Source organism: Lonchura striata, chromosome 2 (assembly GCF_050655825.1).
Source record: "Lonchura striata isolate lonStrDom1 chromosome 2, ASM5065582v1, whole genome shotgun sequence".
Taxonomy (NCBI): domain Eukaryota; kingdom Metazoa; phylum Chordata; class Aves; order Passeriformes; family Estrildidae; genus Lonchura; species Lonchura striata.
This window is the reverse complement of record NC_140704.1, coordinates 49713818-49730303: the sequence shown is the minus strand read 5'-3', so window position 1 is coordinate 49730303 and position 16486 is coordinate 49713818. Positions and strand designations below refer to the sequence as shown.

At 36.9% G+C, this 16486-nt stretch overlaps 1 protein-coding gene across 6 annotated transcripts in view; it reads left to right on the top strand.

The window, feature by feature from the left end:
• Positions 1 to 16486, top strand: part of CUL1 (cullin 1) — a 52540-nt gene that overhangs the window by 15710 nt on the left and 20344 nt on the right. For all 6 annotated transcript variants that reach the window (XM_021546263.3, XM_085573415.1, XM_085573414.1 and 3 more), the window contains 5 exons: positions 11760 to 11934; positions 12610 to 12777; positions 13806 to 13856; positions 14784 to 14874; positions 15585 to 15748. In XM_021546263.3, coding sequence (XP_021401938.1) covers positions 11760 to 11934; positions 12610 to 12777; positions 13806 to 13856; positions 14784 to 14874; positions 15585 to 15748 — 649 coding nt within the window. The remainder of the gene's footprint in view (positions 1 to 11759; positions 11935 to 12609; positions 12778 to 13805; positions 13857 to 14783; positions 14875 to 15584; positions 15749 to 16486) is intronic.

Sequence of the window (16486 nt, the reverse complement as noted above, 5' to 3'; positions counted from 1 at the left end):
ATGCACAGAAAGAAAACAGAAATTCCTCTTCTCTGTTAATCTCTGGCATTATGCTTCAGGTCTTACTGATAATCATGTCCAGTTACCTGGAAAATTTTCAATTGTTGTTCTGTGTGTAATACTTCACTATTGACTTGATCGTATAATTTTCCAGCTAGAGTGCAAATGTCTCCTGTGGATTTTGCTTTAATTCCTTGCTTGCATTGGAGAGCTATTTTCCAGCATCTCTCCATTCTGGGTGTTGCTGTAAGATGCTGGAAGGGACTTAACCTCCTTGTTCAAATGCACTGAGGTACTCTTTGGAAGATTGTAGGAAACTTATTTCTATTGGGTATTGTATAAGGATTTTTAAAAACTAATTTGTAGGAGAAATGTGTCTCTTATGTTATAGTTATGGTGTTTGACTTTAGGACTTGATTTTAGAAAGGAAATTCTTTTATATTTTGCCTATAAGGTGGCATGTAAATGGATTCAATGACCTTTGTTTTGCATCTTTTGTTCTGCCCCAACTCTTGTAACCTTTTATTGCTCAGTAAAGTCAGCACTGCTTAAGAGGGTGATGGTGTACACACTTTGCTGTACATATGATAGAAATGATTACTGAATATATTTCCTATCATTAAGTAGTTCTGCTGTTTTTCTCTGTCAGTATTTAGAGTTTGGTTTTTTTAATGAAGTTATTATTCTGAACTAATGTCTATAGGTGTTGTTGGCACTGATTTGGAATTGCAGCATATAAAATTTTAGTCTGTATTAATTTTTTGCAAAGACAGAGCTTGAAGTCTATAAACCAGTGAAATCTGTAGTTCCCTGGACTTTCTAAGGTGGCAGAAAAGTTTCTGTACATGTAATCTTAGCATCAACATGTAATCTTTTCTATCTGTGCGTGCAGAATCCATGCTCCAAGCCATGGTGGGAGAAGCCCTCAGCAGCCTACTGTCTCTAATATACTTCTTTAATTGTGATGGGAAGATAGAATAACATATGTTTAGGGTCAGTACTTTTCCTAAGATTTAAAATTAGTGATTTCTTGCAGTGCTAGGTTAAACATTGGTTTTGATTCAGTGAAACAAGTCTGTGAAAGTTGAATGTCTGATAGAAATATGACATACAGTCAAAGCTCTGAGAGTTTTTTCTTCTGAGTGCCTTTAATACATTCTTGTTCATGAGGTCTGTTAAGCAGGGCAGCTGAAGACTAACTACTGATTATAATGGTAATGGTTTAACATTGCCTTTTTCCCTCTCCTGATGTTCTCAAAGATGCTCAGCTGTAAAAGGGATATGCTGTCTGTTAGTTACTCATTTCCCCCCTGCTTCTGCTTCAAGGAGTTGTTGGTATGAAAATAAGGACTGGTTTTGTTAATTTCTTAAGTGAATTAATTTAGGAGGTAATTTTGGTGCTCAGTTTGGAATTTTTCTCCAAGTGTTTGGACTTTAATATAATAGTTAGAATATTTGGTACTGGTTAGGCTGAGTATTTAATCTCCTATGAAGATAGCAATGCATTTTGCTTCCTATACCAGGTACATGTGTTCAAAAGTTGTGCTTAAAAGATTGCACCCCTTTCAAAGCAGTAACTGACATATTTGCCCAGTCTTTGTGAACAGCAAGTCTTGTACTCTGGTAGACTTTTATTTCAGGAAGCTTTGCTTATCAACCAGCTTAGTTTGGAAAGCAGAACAGCTGCAGTTGAGTCGCAGTTGCAGCTGTAATTGGACTGAAGATCAGCTGTACTTGTAAGAATGTCTTGACAATTTACAGTTTAGTTTTTCCTCATCCTCTTTTGTCCTCTGTCTCTTTCCCCATCCACTTCCTTTTTTTTTTTTTTCTGTCTCGTCAGGATATTTCTCCTGAAGTGGATTTCATTTCATCCCTCCAATTTATAAGAGGGAAACTGTGCATATAAGCAAACCAGCCTTCAATCCTGTATCTGTGCTTGATTTTTCAAACAAAATTGACTGGAGATGTAGAAGATTTTGTTGTGCCTTGTTTTCAAGTGCCTCTGGGAAAGAATAAGAATAGTTATGCAATTCAAGCAGTTCAGACCTCTGTCGCACCTGCACTTATTTTCTTTGTTCAGAGGGCCTCTTTGTGGGACGGTAAATTCAGTCTTTTGAGTACAGGCTGGTGCCTGTGCTTAAGGTGGGTTTTTTCCCCCTTCATTTCAGTGGGAGCAGAAATGAGAAGGTTATTCCAGAAGTTTTCTAGATCTGAGAATATTGAAGAGGTGAATGAAAAATTTTGTTTCTGAATGGTTGTTACCAAATTCCTCATCCGTACTTCTTGTAATTTAGATTTATTTGTGCTTTAATTGCAAGCTACCTTTTTTTTGTGAGATCAGATGATCATGTCTTTCCTTCTTGTGCAGTTTGTTTTGGTGTTTCATTTTTTTCCCCTACATGTGAGATTCTTGAAAATGAAATCTAGATGTTTTTCTGTTCCTTACCCAGATATTATGTAATTTCTAGTCCTGAAGAGCCTAATCGTTCCTATAACAGTAATTAACATCATCTGACAACCAGTATTACAAGCTAGCTCAGAATTACATGCCAAACATTGACTTTATGCCAAAAAGAGAAATAGCCAATAAAATTAACTAGATTTCTAGGAACAATTGACCTAACAGCACTACTAATATTGTGAGGGAAGGGCCTGTTCACACTGTTTTCCATTTAGTGATTATTAGTTTGGAGGCTGTGATCCACAGGACTCACTTGTAAAAGTCAGTGTTTAGGGGTATATGTATACAGAACATCTCCTGGTGGCACATAGTCTGTTTGGATGAAAACTTCAATTAGTCCGTCCAAGAGAGAGCCATACTTTTGTATAGCAAGTTTTGAGTTTCTGTTTTGAATTGTTGGTTGAAAACCTATTACTTAGTTTACTAGAATTGTTCTTACTCATATTGCTGCAGGCCACTTGTCTTTATAGCCACCTCTTCTTAACTCCATTTGGCAGTGATAAAATATTCATACATCTTGTGCTATTTTCTTCTCTTTTGGCATAAAGTGATGTCCATTTTTCAAACTAAATGTATGGCAAGCCTGCAATTTATTTTCCTCAAACCTCATAGTATGTGAGGATGAATTGGGGTTTCCTTGACATTTGTATTGAAAATCAATGGAGAGAATGAAAGGGGTTTGTTACTTTTTTTGTTTTATGTATCTTAAGAAGATTCTCTGACCAAGTAATAAAATGCCAGAAAACTTTGCTGCACTATATCAAAATAGTGTATTTTTTCACAGTTACTTAGACAAAGAGCTGAGTAACTTTGCTGAAATGCTTACTTTTTTTAGAAGCACACATCAACAATTTTCAGATAACATTGGTGAATGGAAAGATTAGTGGTGTGCTTCTCTGTTGTATGTGTGCACTCTTTATTTGAAATGCCAAAATTTTGACATAAATTCATGCTTTCACTGCCCTGATGTACCAAACATAACCTGAAAAGCATTTTTAGGGATTCTTTTAAACAATCTAGTTAATTTATGGCCATACAGAACAGACTAATCTTTTTGTCCAAATTTAATATTTAAAGAAAATTGGAGAAAAATTAGTTTAAAGCATCCAATTGCTATTAATTTATAACAGATTAGATTTGCATCTGCATGAGGATATCTTAAAATGTCATTGATAAGAAGAGTTTATAATACTGTTGAAGGTATGATGTGGTTGTTTAACTAAGATGTAAGTTGCAATGTCCAGATTGCTGTGTATTCAGATTGGCTTTCAAGGTCTTTCAAATGTTATATACATAAAAATTACACTTGATTTCAACAGGTTCCTAGAATACATTTGAGTAATTGATTGGCATCATTATCATATAGGTCTTATGTGGAAATTTGAAGAAAGTGACTGACTTTATTATGACTTAAAATTTGCTTAAGTCTTATACCAGTAAATTGGATCTTAAAAATGTGTTTCTTACATTATTCCATTATTAGCCATCATTAGTAAATATTTTCAAAATAATTGCTTGAAGTTTGTCAAGGACAGGTAAAGGCTAGGGTGTTCTGTCACATTTCATTATTTTATGAAAAATCCTTGCTTATTGTGATTCAGTTTTGTTCACTTTAACAAAGTGGTGCCTACTGAATATCTATTGGATCAAATGTAAGTAATTGTATATCAGAAAAGTTTACTGTAATCATTTTATAAATTGAGATTTTTTTCCTCACATATTATTAGCAAGTGATATAGGAAAATACTGTGTTGAACATTAAATAATTAAGTGTAGTATGCTTACACTTTAAAAATACCAGATGACTCAGGATAATCTGTATGTTCATGAAATAGAAAGTATAAATATATTTTAACTTTTTTTTTTTCCTGTGAGCAGATTCAGCACCAGTAGTATATGTTGACCAAGCAAAACCATGAAGCTCTTTTCCAGCATCCATTGCCAGGGTCTTTTACTTACAAAAGATTGCTTCTACTTCAATCTTTTTTCCTTTTTGAATTCTTGTATTTTAGTAGGGTTTTAGATCAGCAGATGCATATTAAAACTGTGAAAATATTTCATTTTCTTATCACATGAGTCTGTTGTTACCAGGCAGCACAGTATGTTCTTGTTTTTTTTTCTTTCTGAAGAGATTATTATGCTCTTTCTATGCGAAAAAATACTGAGGTGTTAGGGCATGCACTTCTTATTTACATCTCAGACACTATTCCACTTTCTCTTAAGGTTCTCTTACTCTAAGCCATCCTTTCACTTCAGTGTCAAATTGTTTAAGGTCACTTCGGATACATCAAGACAGCCTCTTCTGTCTGCTACTATTAGTCCTGAATATATTCAATATCCTATTTCATAGGACTTCTCATGTTCCAGTTAGTGCTTCTGTGAAACATGAAGGCAGAAGTAAATGTATTTGTTGACATGCTTCAAGGGTACATAATAGACTTTTTCTTGTGTGGAAACATACATATAATTGTGTGTATTTACAAAGATTGAATCTTCAGTTTGAAAGAAGGGCAGAATATGTTTATATTTGTGCAATCATTTCCTTTATGCACTCTTCCACAATGATTGCTTGCTGTTCTTCTTGCTTTTTATAGTAACCAATAGTACTCCGTTCAGAACTAACCTCTGTCAATGCAAAGAAAGAAATTTAAAAGCAGCCTCAGCTATGGAGGTTCTTATGCTCCCTGGAATAAAGACTGTACACTTTGTTTATGCATTTGGCTTGGAAATTTTTGTGTTTTCCTTGTAACTCAGTGCTTCTCTGGGATGCATTTGAGTTTATGTTGTAGAGAGAGAAACAAGACGTTATCTATTAGTCTTCAGATGGCTTTTGCTGAAAGTGTCTATGATCTCAGACTTGTAGAAACGTGTTCAAGCTGAGTTATGCCTGGATTTTCATAGCAGCTGCATGGCTGATGCTGTAATAGCTTCTCAATCTCTTGCCTCAGTCCTTCCCTGACTAAAATGTTTTGTCTAAAATGGAGTGATTTAGCTGAGCAGTTGTATCAAATCTAAAGACTTTTATGTATCAATGTATCAAAATCTATCAATTGAAACTTAATAACAAGTGGTGAATGTGTGGGTTTGGGTACAGGATGTTAATTTTGTTTGTTTGCTTTCTGTGAATTGCTTTGTGGGGGTAACCCTTAGTGGATGATGAACTGAACATAGATAAAATCTCTTTCTGATACCTCTCTGAAAAGAATGAAGTTTTCTGGGGTGTTCATTTTACTGCTACTCCTCACAAAGATAAAAGTGAGTGTTTAAACCACTTGTACTTAAAAGCAATTGGTTTTTCACAACCTTATAATTTCAAAAACATGCAAAATTCCTTCATCTGTTTGACTCACAAAACATTAAAGTCATGTAGGTATGTCCACTTCTCTTAGCATCTTCTCTTATGTCTGGGGTAATCCAGCCTAATCTTCTGGATTTCAACAGGACTTGAATGGCTTTAATTTTGAAGAAAATATGCAGAGCTGTTCTTTACTAAATATAATAATCTGTGTTGTTTGTAATGGAAGTGGTTCTGCAATAATGCAAAGCCTCTATAGCCTTCCCTAGCAATTTTCCTATCAGTGTTTGCAGTAATTCTCTCTATGATGCTCTTGCATGCCTTTGGTATAATCTAGGAAAATACAGATTTTTGACAAAAGTGGAATTAATCTCATTTTAGTCCTGCAGGCCAGCTACTGAGCCTGAAGTTAATTATTGCTTAAGGTCAGTGAAATAGAAAATTTATGCCTAAAACTGATCTTTATAATAAAGAGACTAGAAGTAATGAGAGAGAAATTGTGATTGGGCAGTTGTTTGGCTTGTGTTATTGTGGGCATCTCTGGACTATAGTTTTCTGCTGTGTTCTGTTAATTCTGCTTCCCTTTCAGTTCCTTTAATTTTACACACCTGTTCCTCACACAGACTTCTGCCAGGTATGTTAATTTTTCATAGCAAAATGAAAGAACTCTGGGGACCTGGCTGTGCTGGTGAAAGGTGAATCAATTATTACCTCAGCAGAACTGTTTTCTTTTAAAAATTTGAAGACTTATGCAAAACTGAATAATTTATACTCATCAGTGTAGAATGCTTTCTTGTTGTGTGTTGAATAACACAACTGATAGTTTTTCTTATATAATTTTGCTTTGCAGTTGCTTCCAGAGGAAAAAACCCTGTATGGAGTACTTTGGTACTTTTCAAGGACAGAGGGTGTTTTAGAGTTGACCCTGGTATGCTCAAGCTTGTGTTTTGTTGCCATACTTGCTCAAAAAATGCATGCAGTGCTGCTGAAAGAGCCTGTTTCACTTCCCCAGTGTGGACACAGAAGTTGGGATCTGCTCACCAAAGGGTCTGGGGCCAGGGACCACCGTTGGTTGTCGTGTTGGTTACTTCCCCAGTCCTCATGACTGACTGCCTGCTTGAACTCCCATGCTCCTGGACACCAGGTGGCAAGTAAACTCTGCAGCTGGATTGTGTGTAGGGCCATTGCCTCCAGTGGCAGTGGTCTCCTACAAGGCCTCAAATCCGTTAGGGTGTGGCAGCACAGGATTTTTTTTTTTTTTCTGTTGCCTATCTTTAGAAACTGAGGCAAGGCTGTCCAAAGTAATGTAAATTATATTGGTGACAGAGGAGGTAAAATTGATTTGTCTTTGGCTGTTTTTTGTTCTGAAGATTTTTTGGAGGAGAATAAAGTTTTGAAAACAAATTTAATCTTGAACAGCAAAATGCTGAATTATTTTAGGAACTTTCTTACAGTTTTCTACCTCAAATTTATTTTAGACAAGAAAATTAAATTTCTCCTTCAGTGTAGGGAAGGTGTAGATGTTAGATGAGATTCATGTTGATCTCTTCCTCCTTTAGGTGGTTTGTCTGCTGGGCCAAATCTGAAGTTCAGCAGCCCAAGTTCAGCAGCTTGGGGATCAGCACATCTTCACTGTGGTTCAGACTTTTCTATTGATGAACTAACTTCTCTGCTTGTTATGGTATGCAAATTGCTATACAGAATTGTGCAAACACTCCCAAAAATGTTTCCTGGTAACTATTTGTGTATGTATATAGCTTCCAGCATACCATGCATTGAGGGATTTATTTTGTTTTCTGCAACGTGGAATTCTTTTCATAGCATTCCCCTTGTGATTCTCAGATGGACTGTCATACACTTTGTTGTAAGCAGTGCAAATCTGATTTTGTTTTGAATATGTCAGTCTTTCTGTCAGTGGCTGGCTCTAGCAGATGGGGGGGACAGATTGTAAACAAAGTGTGAGAGAGCATGCTTTATGTAGAATATGTCAAAGAGTTACACTTGCTTTGTTCCACACAAGTCAAACTGAAGTGAGTTTGCAACTAGAGTGCTGTCTTGGACCCTTTGACTAGCAAATCTCAAGCCAGAATAGAAGGTAAAGATGAGCATTACTGGAATTACTTCTGTTGCAGCTCTGAGGTGATTACTGTCAGGCATGGACAAAAGGTCTCAGTCTCTGTGTTTACTTTACAATGAATCCTGGGTTTAATAGTAAAATGTATGGGGTAAGAAAAAGGCTTATGTCTTCCAAGCCTTTTATTTTTCTGAAGGCTGTTGTGATTGTTCGTAGAGATGAATAGAATGTTTTTGTCAGGCAGTACTCTCAAAACAAAAGAATTACCCTTCATCTGGGCAGTCTTCCTATTTTCAGGCTTACTCAAAGCCACTTGGGATAAGAGAGGGGAAGAATGAGGCAAGACTGTTGAGGGGGTATTTATGAATCAGTCCTAATTTCATAGTATCATGATGAAGTTTTCCATAAACAATTTTGAAAAATTTATATATTAACTATTTTTAAATTATCCTGTTGGACATACTTGCTTTTCTTATTTGTGACAAGAAAGTAAGTTGCATATCTAAAGGAAAATGGTTGTGCTATGTGGTGTTCTTCACTTGAACAAAGAATTCTGAAATGAAAGTGTAGATAGTAAAAGTAGCAACAGTGCCAGGGAATTTGAACAAATGACTAGGAGGTGGAAGAAATCATTAATCCAGGAAGTCAGTGGCTGATAAGAGGCTGATGAGAGGCTGAGTAAAAGTTCAATTGCTTCAATTCAATACAAATGAAGTCTTTATGTTATTGGTTGACATCGTGGGAAATTTACTTACTTGGCATCTCGATGAGTTAACAGATAAGAAATAAGTGTACGCAGTGTATTTTCAAAAAGGGTTACTCTTAGGCAGAGAGCACAGAATGACTTTCTGAACAATCATGTAAACATAGACTGTGAGTAGGCTTTCCAAACAGTTTGATGTGAAGACCCTGAGCCTTGTACTTGGTGGCATGCAGGATACTCTGATCATTAAACCCAGTTTAAGGGTATGTTTTGTCTATGAAGTGTTTTATAAAATTAATTATAAGGAAGTTAATTGGTTATTTGGAGACAGTTTTCCTCTTGAGCTTTACTACTTAGAGGCAAATCTGTTTATAATGACTGTAATGCATCATATATTTGTGGTTTATCATTCTCTTGGTATTTATTTGTGCTGATGTCTTGCCATTTTATTGTGCTGGACTTTGTGAATAGAAAGAAAAAGTCAAGTCTCTGCAATATATTAATTTCCTAGTTCATGGTGCACTGTGGAAGAAACCTGTCTAGTGGTTAAAGCTGGGTCCACTTTGTGTTGAGGGATGAAGTACTGGAATGGTCTGCCTGGGGAGGTGCTGGAGTCACCATCCCTGGATGTGCTTAAAAAAAGACTGAATATGGCACTTGGTGCTATGGTTTAGTTGAGGTATTAGGGCATGTGTTGGACTCAATGATCTTGAAGGTCTCTTCCAACCTAGTGATTCTGTGGAAACACAAAGCTAAATTAAACATTCTGTATTGGTTAATGCAATGTTTTCAAACAAGGATGTGACTCAAAAACCTGACCTTGGACTGTCAATAGAAGAGTGGGTGCTCGGTAGCTTCATTCCTGCTGGCTGATTGTTGTTTGTGTGAGTCATTAGGGTGCTTTTTATTGTCAGATCTGAGTTCTCATCGAGTTCAGTTTAGGTGGTACCTAGTTTATTTTTCTTGCTTGTGGAATGCAGCTTCTTTAAGGATGCCTTCTTAGTTGAAGTGTTTGGGACAATGTGACTTCAACTTACTACTTTGGAAGAATTCTGAATATTTGAGTTTTTTAGATCAGAAAACAGAATGTGTTCTTGAAATGTTACATTAACAGCTACAGCAAGTCTGCCAGGCTGTAGTACTATAAGAGGAAAAAATATTGCTGCCGCTTGCTTGGGTTGTCTGCTGCCTCTCTGATACCTGCCTTAAAGATTTAAAGAGCAGACTTCCTACCCTGGGACAAGTCTCAGATTTTTCAGGTAGAAAGCAGTGAAGTTGCAACAAGAGCTCTAAAGGTAATCAAGAGACTTCAGGGACTTGGGATGACTGGTTAAGAGATCAGAAGCTGAAGTGGTTGTCACGTTTCCAGTTGCAAGGCATGATGAAGGAAGAAACAGGAAGAGCTGGCAGATCCATACTTGGCTCTGAGCCTGGTGTCAGTGACAGAATTTATTTTTTTTTAATCAGTGCTAGGTTTATATGACACCAGGCCTCAAAATCGGAAAAGGGATAAAACCAGGGGGCAGCATGCCAACGTTTGAAGGATGGTGTGTTAGTGAGGTCCTTCAATCTGATATCTCAGTGGAGGTAGGTGATGAAGACCCATGTGGCAGCAAAGAAAGAAGGGTCACTGTTGGAGACCACAGAATTGCCTGGTCACATAGGAATTAGGGCTTCTAGCCAAAAAAAAGGTGGTGGGATCAACAGCTCAACCAAGTGCATTTGTATGAATGCATGCAGCAAGGCAGCAAGCAGGCAGCCAGTCACAAGCCTTCTTCCCAAGGGCTCAGTGCTGTAGCCAGTTCTGTTCAGCAATGACTGAGACAAGGGGATCAAGTGCACACTCAGTGACTTGGCACAGCATGCCGAATTGGCTGAGGGTGCTGATCTGCTGGACTATGGGTAGGCTCTGCAGAGGGGTCCAAAGAGGCAGGACCAAAGAGCTGAGAGGCCTGTGGTATGAGGTTCAGCAAGACCAAGTGCTGGGTCCTGCACTTTAACCACAATCACCCCAGGCAGTGCTGCAGGTTGGGGGAAGAGTGGCTGGAAAGTGGCCCCATGGGAAAGGACCTGGGGTTGCTGTTTGACAGCTGTCTGAATGTGAGCCTGCATGTGCCCAGGTGGCCAAGAAGGCCAATGACATCCTGGCCTGTATCAGCAATAGTGTGGCCAGCAGGACCAGGGCAGTGATGGTTCTGCTATACTTGGCACCTCAAATCCTGTGTCCACTTCTGGGCTTCTTACAACAGGAAAGACATTGAGGGGCTGGAGCATGTTCAGAGAAGGGCAATGGAGCTGGGGAAGGGCCTGGAGCACAAGCCTGATGAGAGGCTGAGGGAGGTGAGGGTGTTTTGCCTGGAGAAAACGAGGCTCAAGGAGACCTCACTGCTCTCTACAACCACCTGAAAGGAGTTCAAGGCGAGAGTCATCCCCTTCTCCCATGTAATAGGCAACAGGACAAGAGGAAATTACTCTGAGTTGCATCAGAGGAGATGTAGGTTGGATATTAGGATATTTAAAAGATCCTTAGATAGGGTGATTAGGGAGATGGTTTAGTGGTGACTATATTAATGGTTGGACTCATCTTAGAAGTCTTTTCTGATCTAAACAATTCTATGACTGTAATTTTACACTAAAATGTTGGGATTAACTTGTAGCCTAAAACTGGGTTTTAGTGAATCTCATGGTGTGCATTTAAATGTGTGTGTCTCACCATTACTGCTTTCAGGTTCATCCTGTGTGCCAATCTTAAGTGGCCATATCTTTTATAGCGGATGGTGTTTGAAAGAATGCAAAAGTATTCTCTTGTGTTTTCAACTACTGAATGTTCCTTGAGGCCAGTATTGAAATTTCTTTCAGTTCAAATGAAAGCTTATGTATTTATAGAACACCAAAATAATAGATAAAATAAATTCCCTTTAAATAATCTTATCAGCAAATTCCACTGCTTTGTTTTCTTGGTGGTCTTGTTAAGTAAGCGTTAAATAAATTTAATGTTGGGGTCAGTGCTTTCAGTCTGACACAATTTTGCTGCAGATAATTCAGCTGAAAATTACTTAATTTTCTTAGCTGTGATTTGATTTGATGTGGACTAGTGCATCTTGTAATGCATTACATTTAAGTAGTTTACAGTTGTATAAATGATAGCTTATTGAAATGTACATTGTTTTTCATTGTATTTTTAATGTCTTACGGTAGCAAATGTATTCCTTAACTTTCTTGTCAGTCATGTTTATAACTACTGTACCAGTGTACACCAGTCTAATCAAGCACGGGGAGCTGGAGTACCTCCTTCTAAATCAAAAAAGGGCCAGACACCTGGAGGTGCTCAGTTTGTTGGCTTGGAATTGTACAAACGGCTAAAAGAATTTCTGAAGAACTACTTGACTAATCTCCTTAAGGTAAGATGGGGTATGAGATTGATCTGCACTTGGAGTAACATAAACTGGGCTAAGAAAAGCTGTATCAACAAGCTTAGAGGTGTAAGCAACCACTGGAAGTAAATTGAGTGATCTTAAAAGGTACTTTTGTCTCTGTAGCCATTAGAATCTTTTGTTGGCTTTACCTCAGACATAGATCAGTTCTTAAGCTTGTACGTGTGAACTGCTTTTCATCTTCAAGCCAAAACAACATTCCTGTGTTTTATGGAAGTAATGTTTCATGAAATCTTAAGCTGTCCTGTACTTGAGCAGGAATAGCTAGACTTTCCAAACAATTAACCAGCAAATTAGGAATACTGAAAAAATGGATGCCAGTCATGTTGAAAATGCCTGGGGTAGCCTTTATTTCAGTGTTATAAATAAACTACTAATAGAGCTGGATGTTGTCTTGCATCCAGAGGGACAGGGATGTCTTCTGGAGCTTTATCTGTGCTGTGCATTTTTTTTCAGCCTTTTAATTTCAAAATCTAATACTGGATTTGTGCCTTATTAATGCAGAACTAAATGTATTAGCGGTATGTTTCATGTAAATACATTGCATGGTGTAGATTTATTACACAGTCAGTTTGTATACCCTGATATATCTTGGCTGTACCTTAGAATTGTGCAACAGTACTGGCAAACTTGTCATTTCAGGATGGTGAAGATTTGATGGATGAGAGTGTGCTGAAATTCTACACTCAACAGTGGGAAGATTATAGGTTTTCAAGCAAAGTATTGAATGGGATATGTGCCTACCTCAATCGACATTGGGTTCGTCGTGAGTGCGATGAAGGTCGTAAAGGAATATATGAAATTTATTCAGTAAGTAGCTTTTTGAAGTTTGTGATTTGTCCATTCCATCTACCATGTTTGCATTATCATTCTGTAGATCACTCCTTGAATCTTGTAGGAGGTTCATAGACATTTTGAAGAAGTGGGCAAAGTGGCATTCTCCCTCCTTTCCCTACTCCTACTTCAGTATATTTGTAAAAATACCACAGGTCTAAGTCTGTGAGTTGTTTAATCTGCCTTGTATGTATTGGGACTTCAGCAGTAGACTGTTGAGGGTTGTCTGAATATTTGCTGCTTAGTGGTAACTGTGTACCTCAGTGTGGCCTTGTCATCCCACTTACAATTCAGCTAAGCATTTCAAACACCAAATGAAGCAGTAAATAGTATTCTTTTTCTGATGACTTCAATATATTTCTACAAATTTTTTAGCATCCAAGCTGCTAAAATTCAGACAACATTTGGTTTTTAGTGTAAGTTACTTTGGTACAGTTCTGAAAGACTGATATGTGATCTTGATAATTTTTTGTAATGTGAAGTAATATAAGAACTTAACAGAACTTCACTATCTCAGATAACTAAAAGAGTTTTTTTAAAAGAAAGGATAATTACTGTCCTTACTAGTGAAGCACTAGGAAAGTGCTGTGCTATTTTCCTGTTTCACTAAAATAATTTTGCATATGGTAGAAAAACAGTTGGTATGCTTAGTTCCCTTCCTCTTAACTTTAGTAGCCTAATGCTAAGAGACTTTGTCAGTTTTGAAACTGCCAACAAAAAAAGCTGTGCGTTTTCAAAGTCATTCAAAGTGGGTTTTGTTGGTTTCCAGAGCTGGCAGTGGATCCCCTGGTAGAAAAAGGAACAACTTAGTGGTAGTGGTAAACACAGCTGTAATTTTGATGTGAAACATTCTCATTGCTTGAGAAATGTGTGTGCCAAAAGACAGTTTTAGAAGTTCTGATTAGTTTGCATACTATATCAGCTTTCCTTAAAGGGAATTACCCTACATGTATATGTAAATATTTTCTTTATTCTATCTTTCATCTCCCTTCTTTTACTTCTAGCTTGCCTTGGTGACCTGGAGAGACTGCTTATTCAGGCCATTAAATAAGCAGGTATATATGTATTACTATATTACAACTCTAGTGTTACTTTATAGGGTTAATTTCATATATTATTAGTAACTGCTTCAAGGAGTCTGGTGGCAATGGAGGCATGCACAGACCTGGAAAATAAAATTGAGCCTTCTGCTTCTCCTTTGTGATTCTAAAAAAGCAGATAAATATTTGAAGAAATAGACCTCTGTGTGTGTGATTGAACCTTGATACCAAGACTTCTGTTAATCTCTCTCCTGAGAGGACTCTTGGCTTTTTTTTAAAAGCTAAGGAGACTTGAAGTAGTAATTCCAGTGGTTACTAAGCTAGGCAGGAGTTCAGGCTGATGACAGTCATGTCTTAAGGTTTGGGAGTCAATATTGGATGAGAACGGATAGGGACAGGCTGGGATTTTGGTCTCCTAATGTTACTGTGAGTTGTTACATTTACACTGATGCCTGGAAGACTCAGGTCAGCCAAATTTAGTGAACCAGCACAATATATAACAAGGCATCACAATTTTTAGGTACATGTGTATGTTGATTTCACTTCTTACCAGTACTTCATGATGAAGTAGTTGCAGCAGATTACCTGTGTGAAGAGCAAGTGGTTAGCTCAGGTCTTACTACAGTGTTTTGTATTTCAGGTATTAAAAAAAAAAAAAGATACATTGGGCTTTGAAGGTTTTTTTTTGAAATTAAAGAAAAAAAATACTAAGCACTTTAATACCTATGTACACCTTACCACTAATTAGATTGTAATTATGTCGTATAACTTAAAGAGTATCATTCTCTGTAGGAACTTAATATATTCAGATCTCCTTAAATGTTGTTCTCAAGGTGCCTGACTTTTCTTGAATATGGAAATACACTCCTAATTAAGTATGGTGCTTGATCTACCAGCTGCTTTCTCTGTGCTTGACTTAACTTTTAATCCCTGTTTTCTAAGGTAACAAATGCAGTGTTGAAATTGATTGAAAAGGAAAGAAATGGTGAAACTATCAATACAAGGCTGATCAGTGGAGTTGTACAATCCTATGGTAAATGTGATTTCTTTAAGATTCTGTTACTTTCTTAAAAATAAATAAATTTATGTACCCTAACCGAACCCAGAAGTACCATCCCACCTCCTCATATGTCCAGTAAAGATTTTTTTTTTCAGTAATGTAAATGCAGTTCTGTATTGTTTAACTTCACATTTTATTGATACTTTATACAATAACAGATGATTGTACCATATTTGTGAAACTTGAGAGTGCAACTGATAGACAAGAGTGTTCATCATTTACAAATCAGTTATTAAGGAACTAAATCTGCAAGTGGGGAAGTGGCTTGCATAGCAGAGTGGGGTTGCTTTTTCCCTTTTGGATAATATTGAGAGCATTGCCATCCAAATTACTGATTAGTTTCATTAATAAAAGTGAAAACATATAATCTGGAACTCTTAAGAGGGAAAAATGGAAGGAGAATTTGAACTAGCATTTGAGATAGCAAAGTTTTCCAAATCCTGTAATCCTATGTTTAAGAAATGTATCTTAAAGTGTAGTTGACATTAGTCATGTCTTGTACTGATATTTTTTAAATGCAAAATCAATGTTCTTTTTTAAAACGATGCTGATGCAATCCCAGTTGATTGCTCTCATCTAAGTTAGAAGGAATGTCCTTGTTTATTTGCAGGAGACCACTTCCTAAAAACCATTTTTTTTAATTTCTTGGTCTTTTTTGTTTGGTTGTGGTTTTTTTCCTTTAGTGGAGCTGGGGCTGAATGAAGATGATGCATTTGCAAAAGGACCTACACTAACTGTCTATAAAGAATCCTTTGAATCTCAGTTTCTTGCTGACACAGAGAGATTTTATACACGAGAAAGTACTGAATTCTTGCAACAGAACCCAGTCACAGAGTACATGAAGAAGGTAAGTTACTTAATCTGCTTTGTTATTTTTGTTTTTCTGGATATAGATTTTTTTTGAGATAAAGGAATATAAATTCTAGGCTTTTATTATCAATTTCTTAAAATTCTGGTTATTTTACAGAAACAGCTGGTTTTCCCTGTAGTGATTTGCTTCTGTGTTTATCTGATCTGAAGTTTGTCTCCTTACCTCATTTCAGTTAGTACAGTGAAAGTAGGGAATTTTCTGAACAGTAAAACCAGAAGATTTTTATTAAAATAAATTCAGATTTTTTTAGACTTCAAGACACCAAAACAATAATTCTGCTTTAATACCACAAGTTTACAATTTCTGTACAAGGAACAGTGTGTTGACACATTTATTGAAGTAACTTCCTGAGCAAGCTGGCTTAAGAAATACATCATTAATTAGCTTTCATTCTCTCAGAATATTTTAGTGTCATGAGCCCCTAAAAAGTACTTCTCATCAACAGAGGCCAGATTTAAATTCTTAAATAGTCTATGGTTTTGGAGATCTCAGACAGGGCAACTGAGGGCAAGCAGGATAAACATTGGCTATTTCTAGACTGGTTATTAGGTCAGTCTTACTGACCCGGTAGTAGATAGGTCATCTTCCACCTTGGACAAGTGCTGCTTCATATATTTTTTTCTTGGCACATTTCTTCACTTTCTGAATTGCTGATTGTTTATTCCCTTTCAGCTTAGTTAAAAAAGAAGAGAACTTTTAAAGTATGTAATGTGC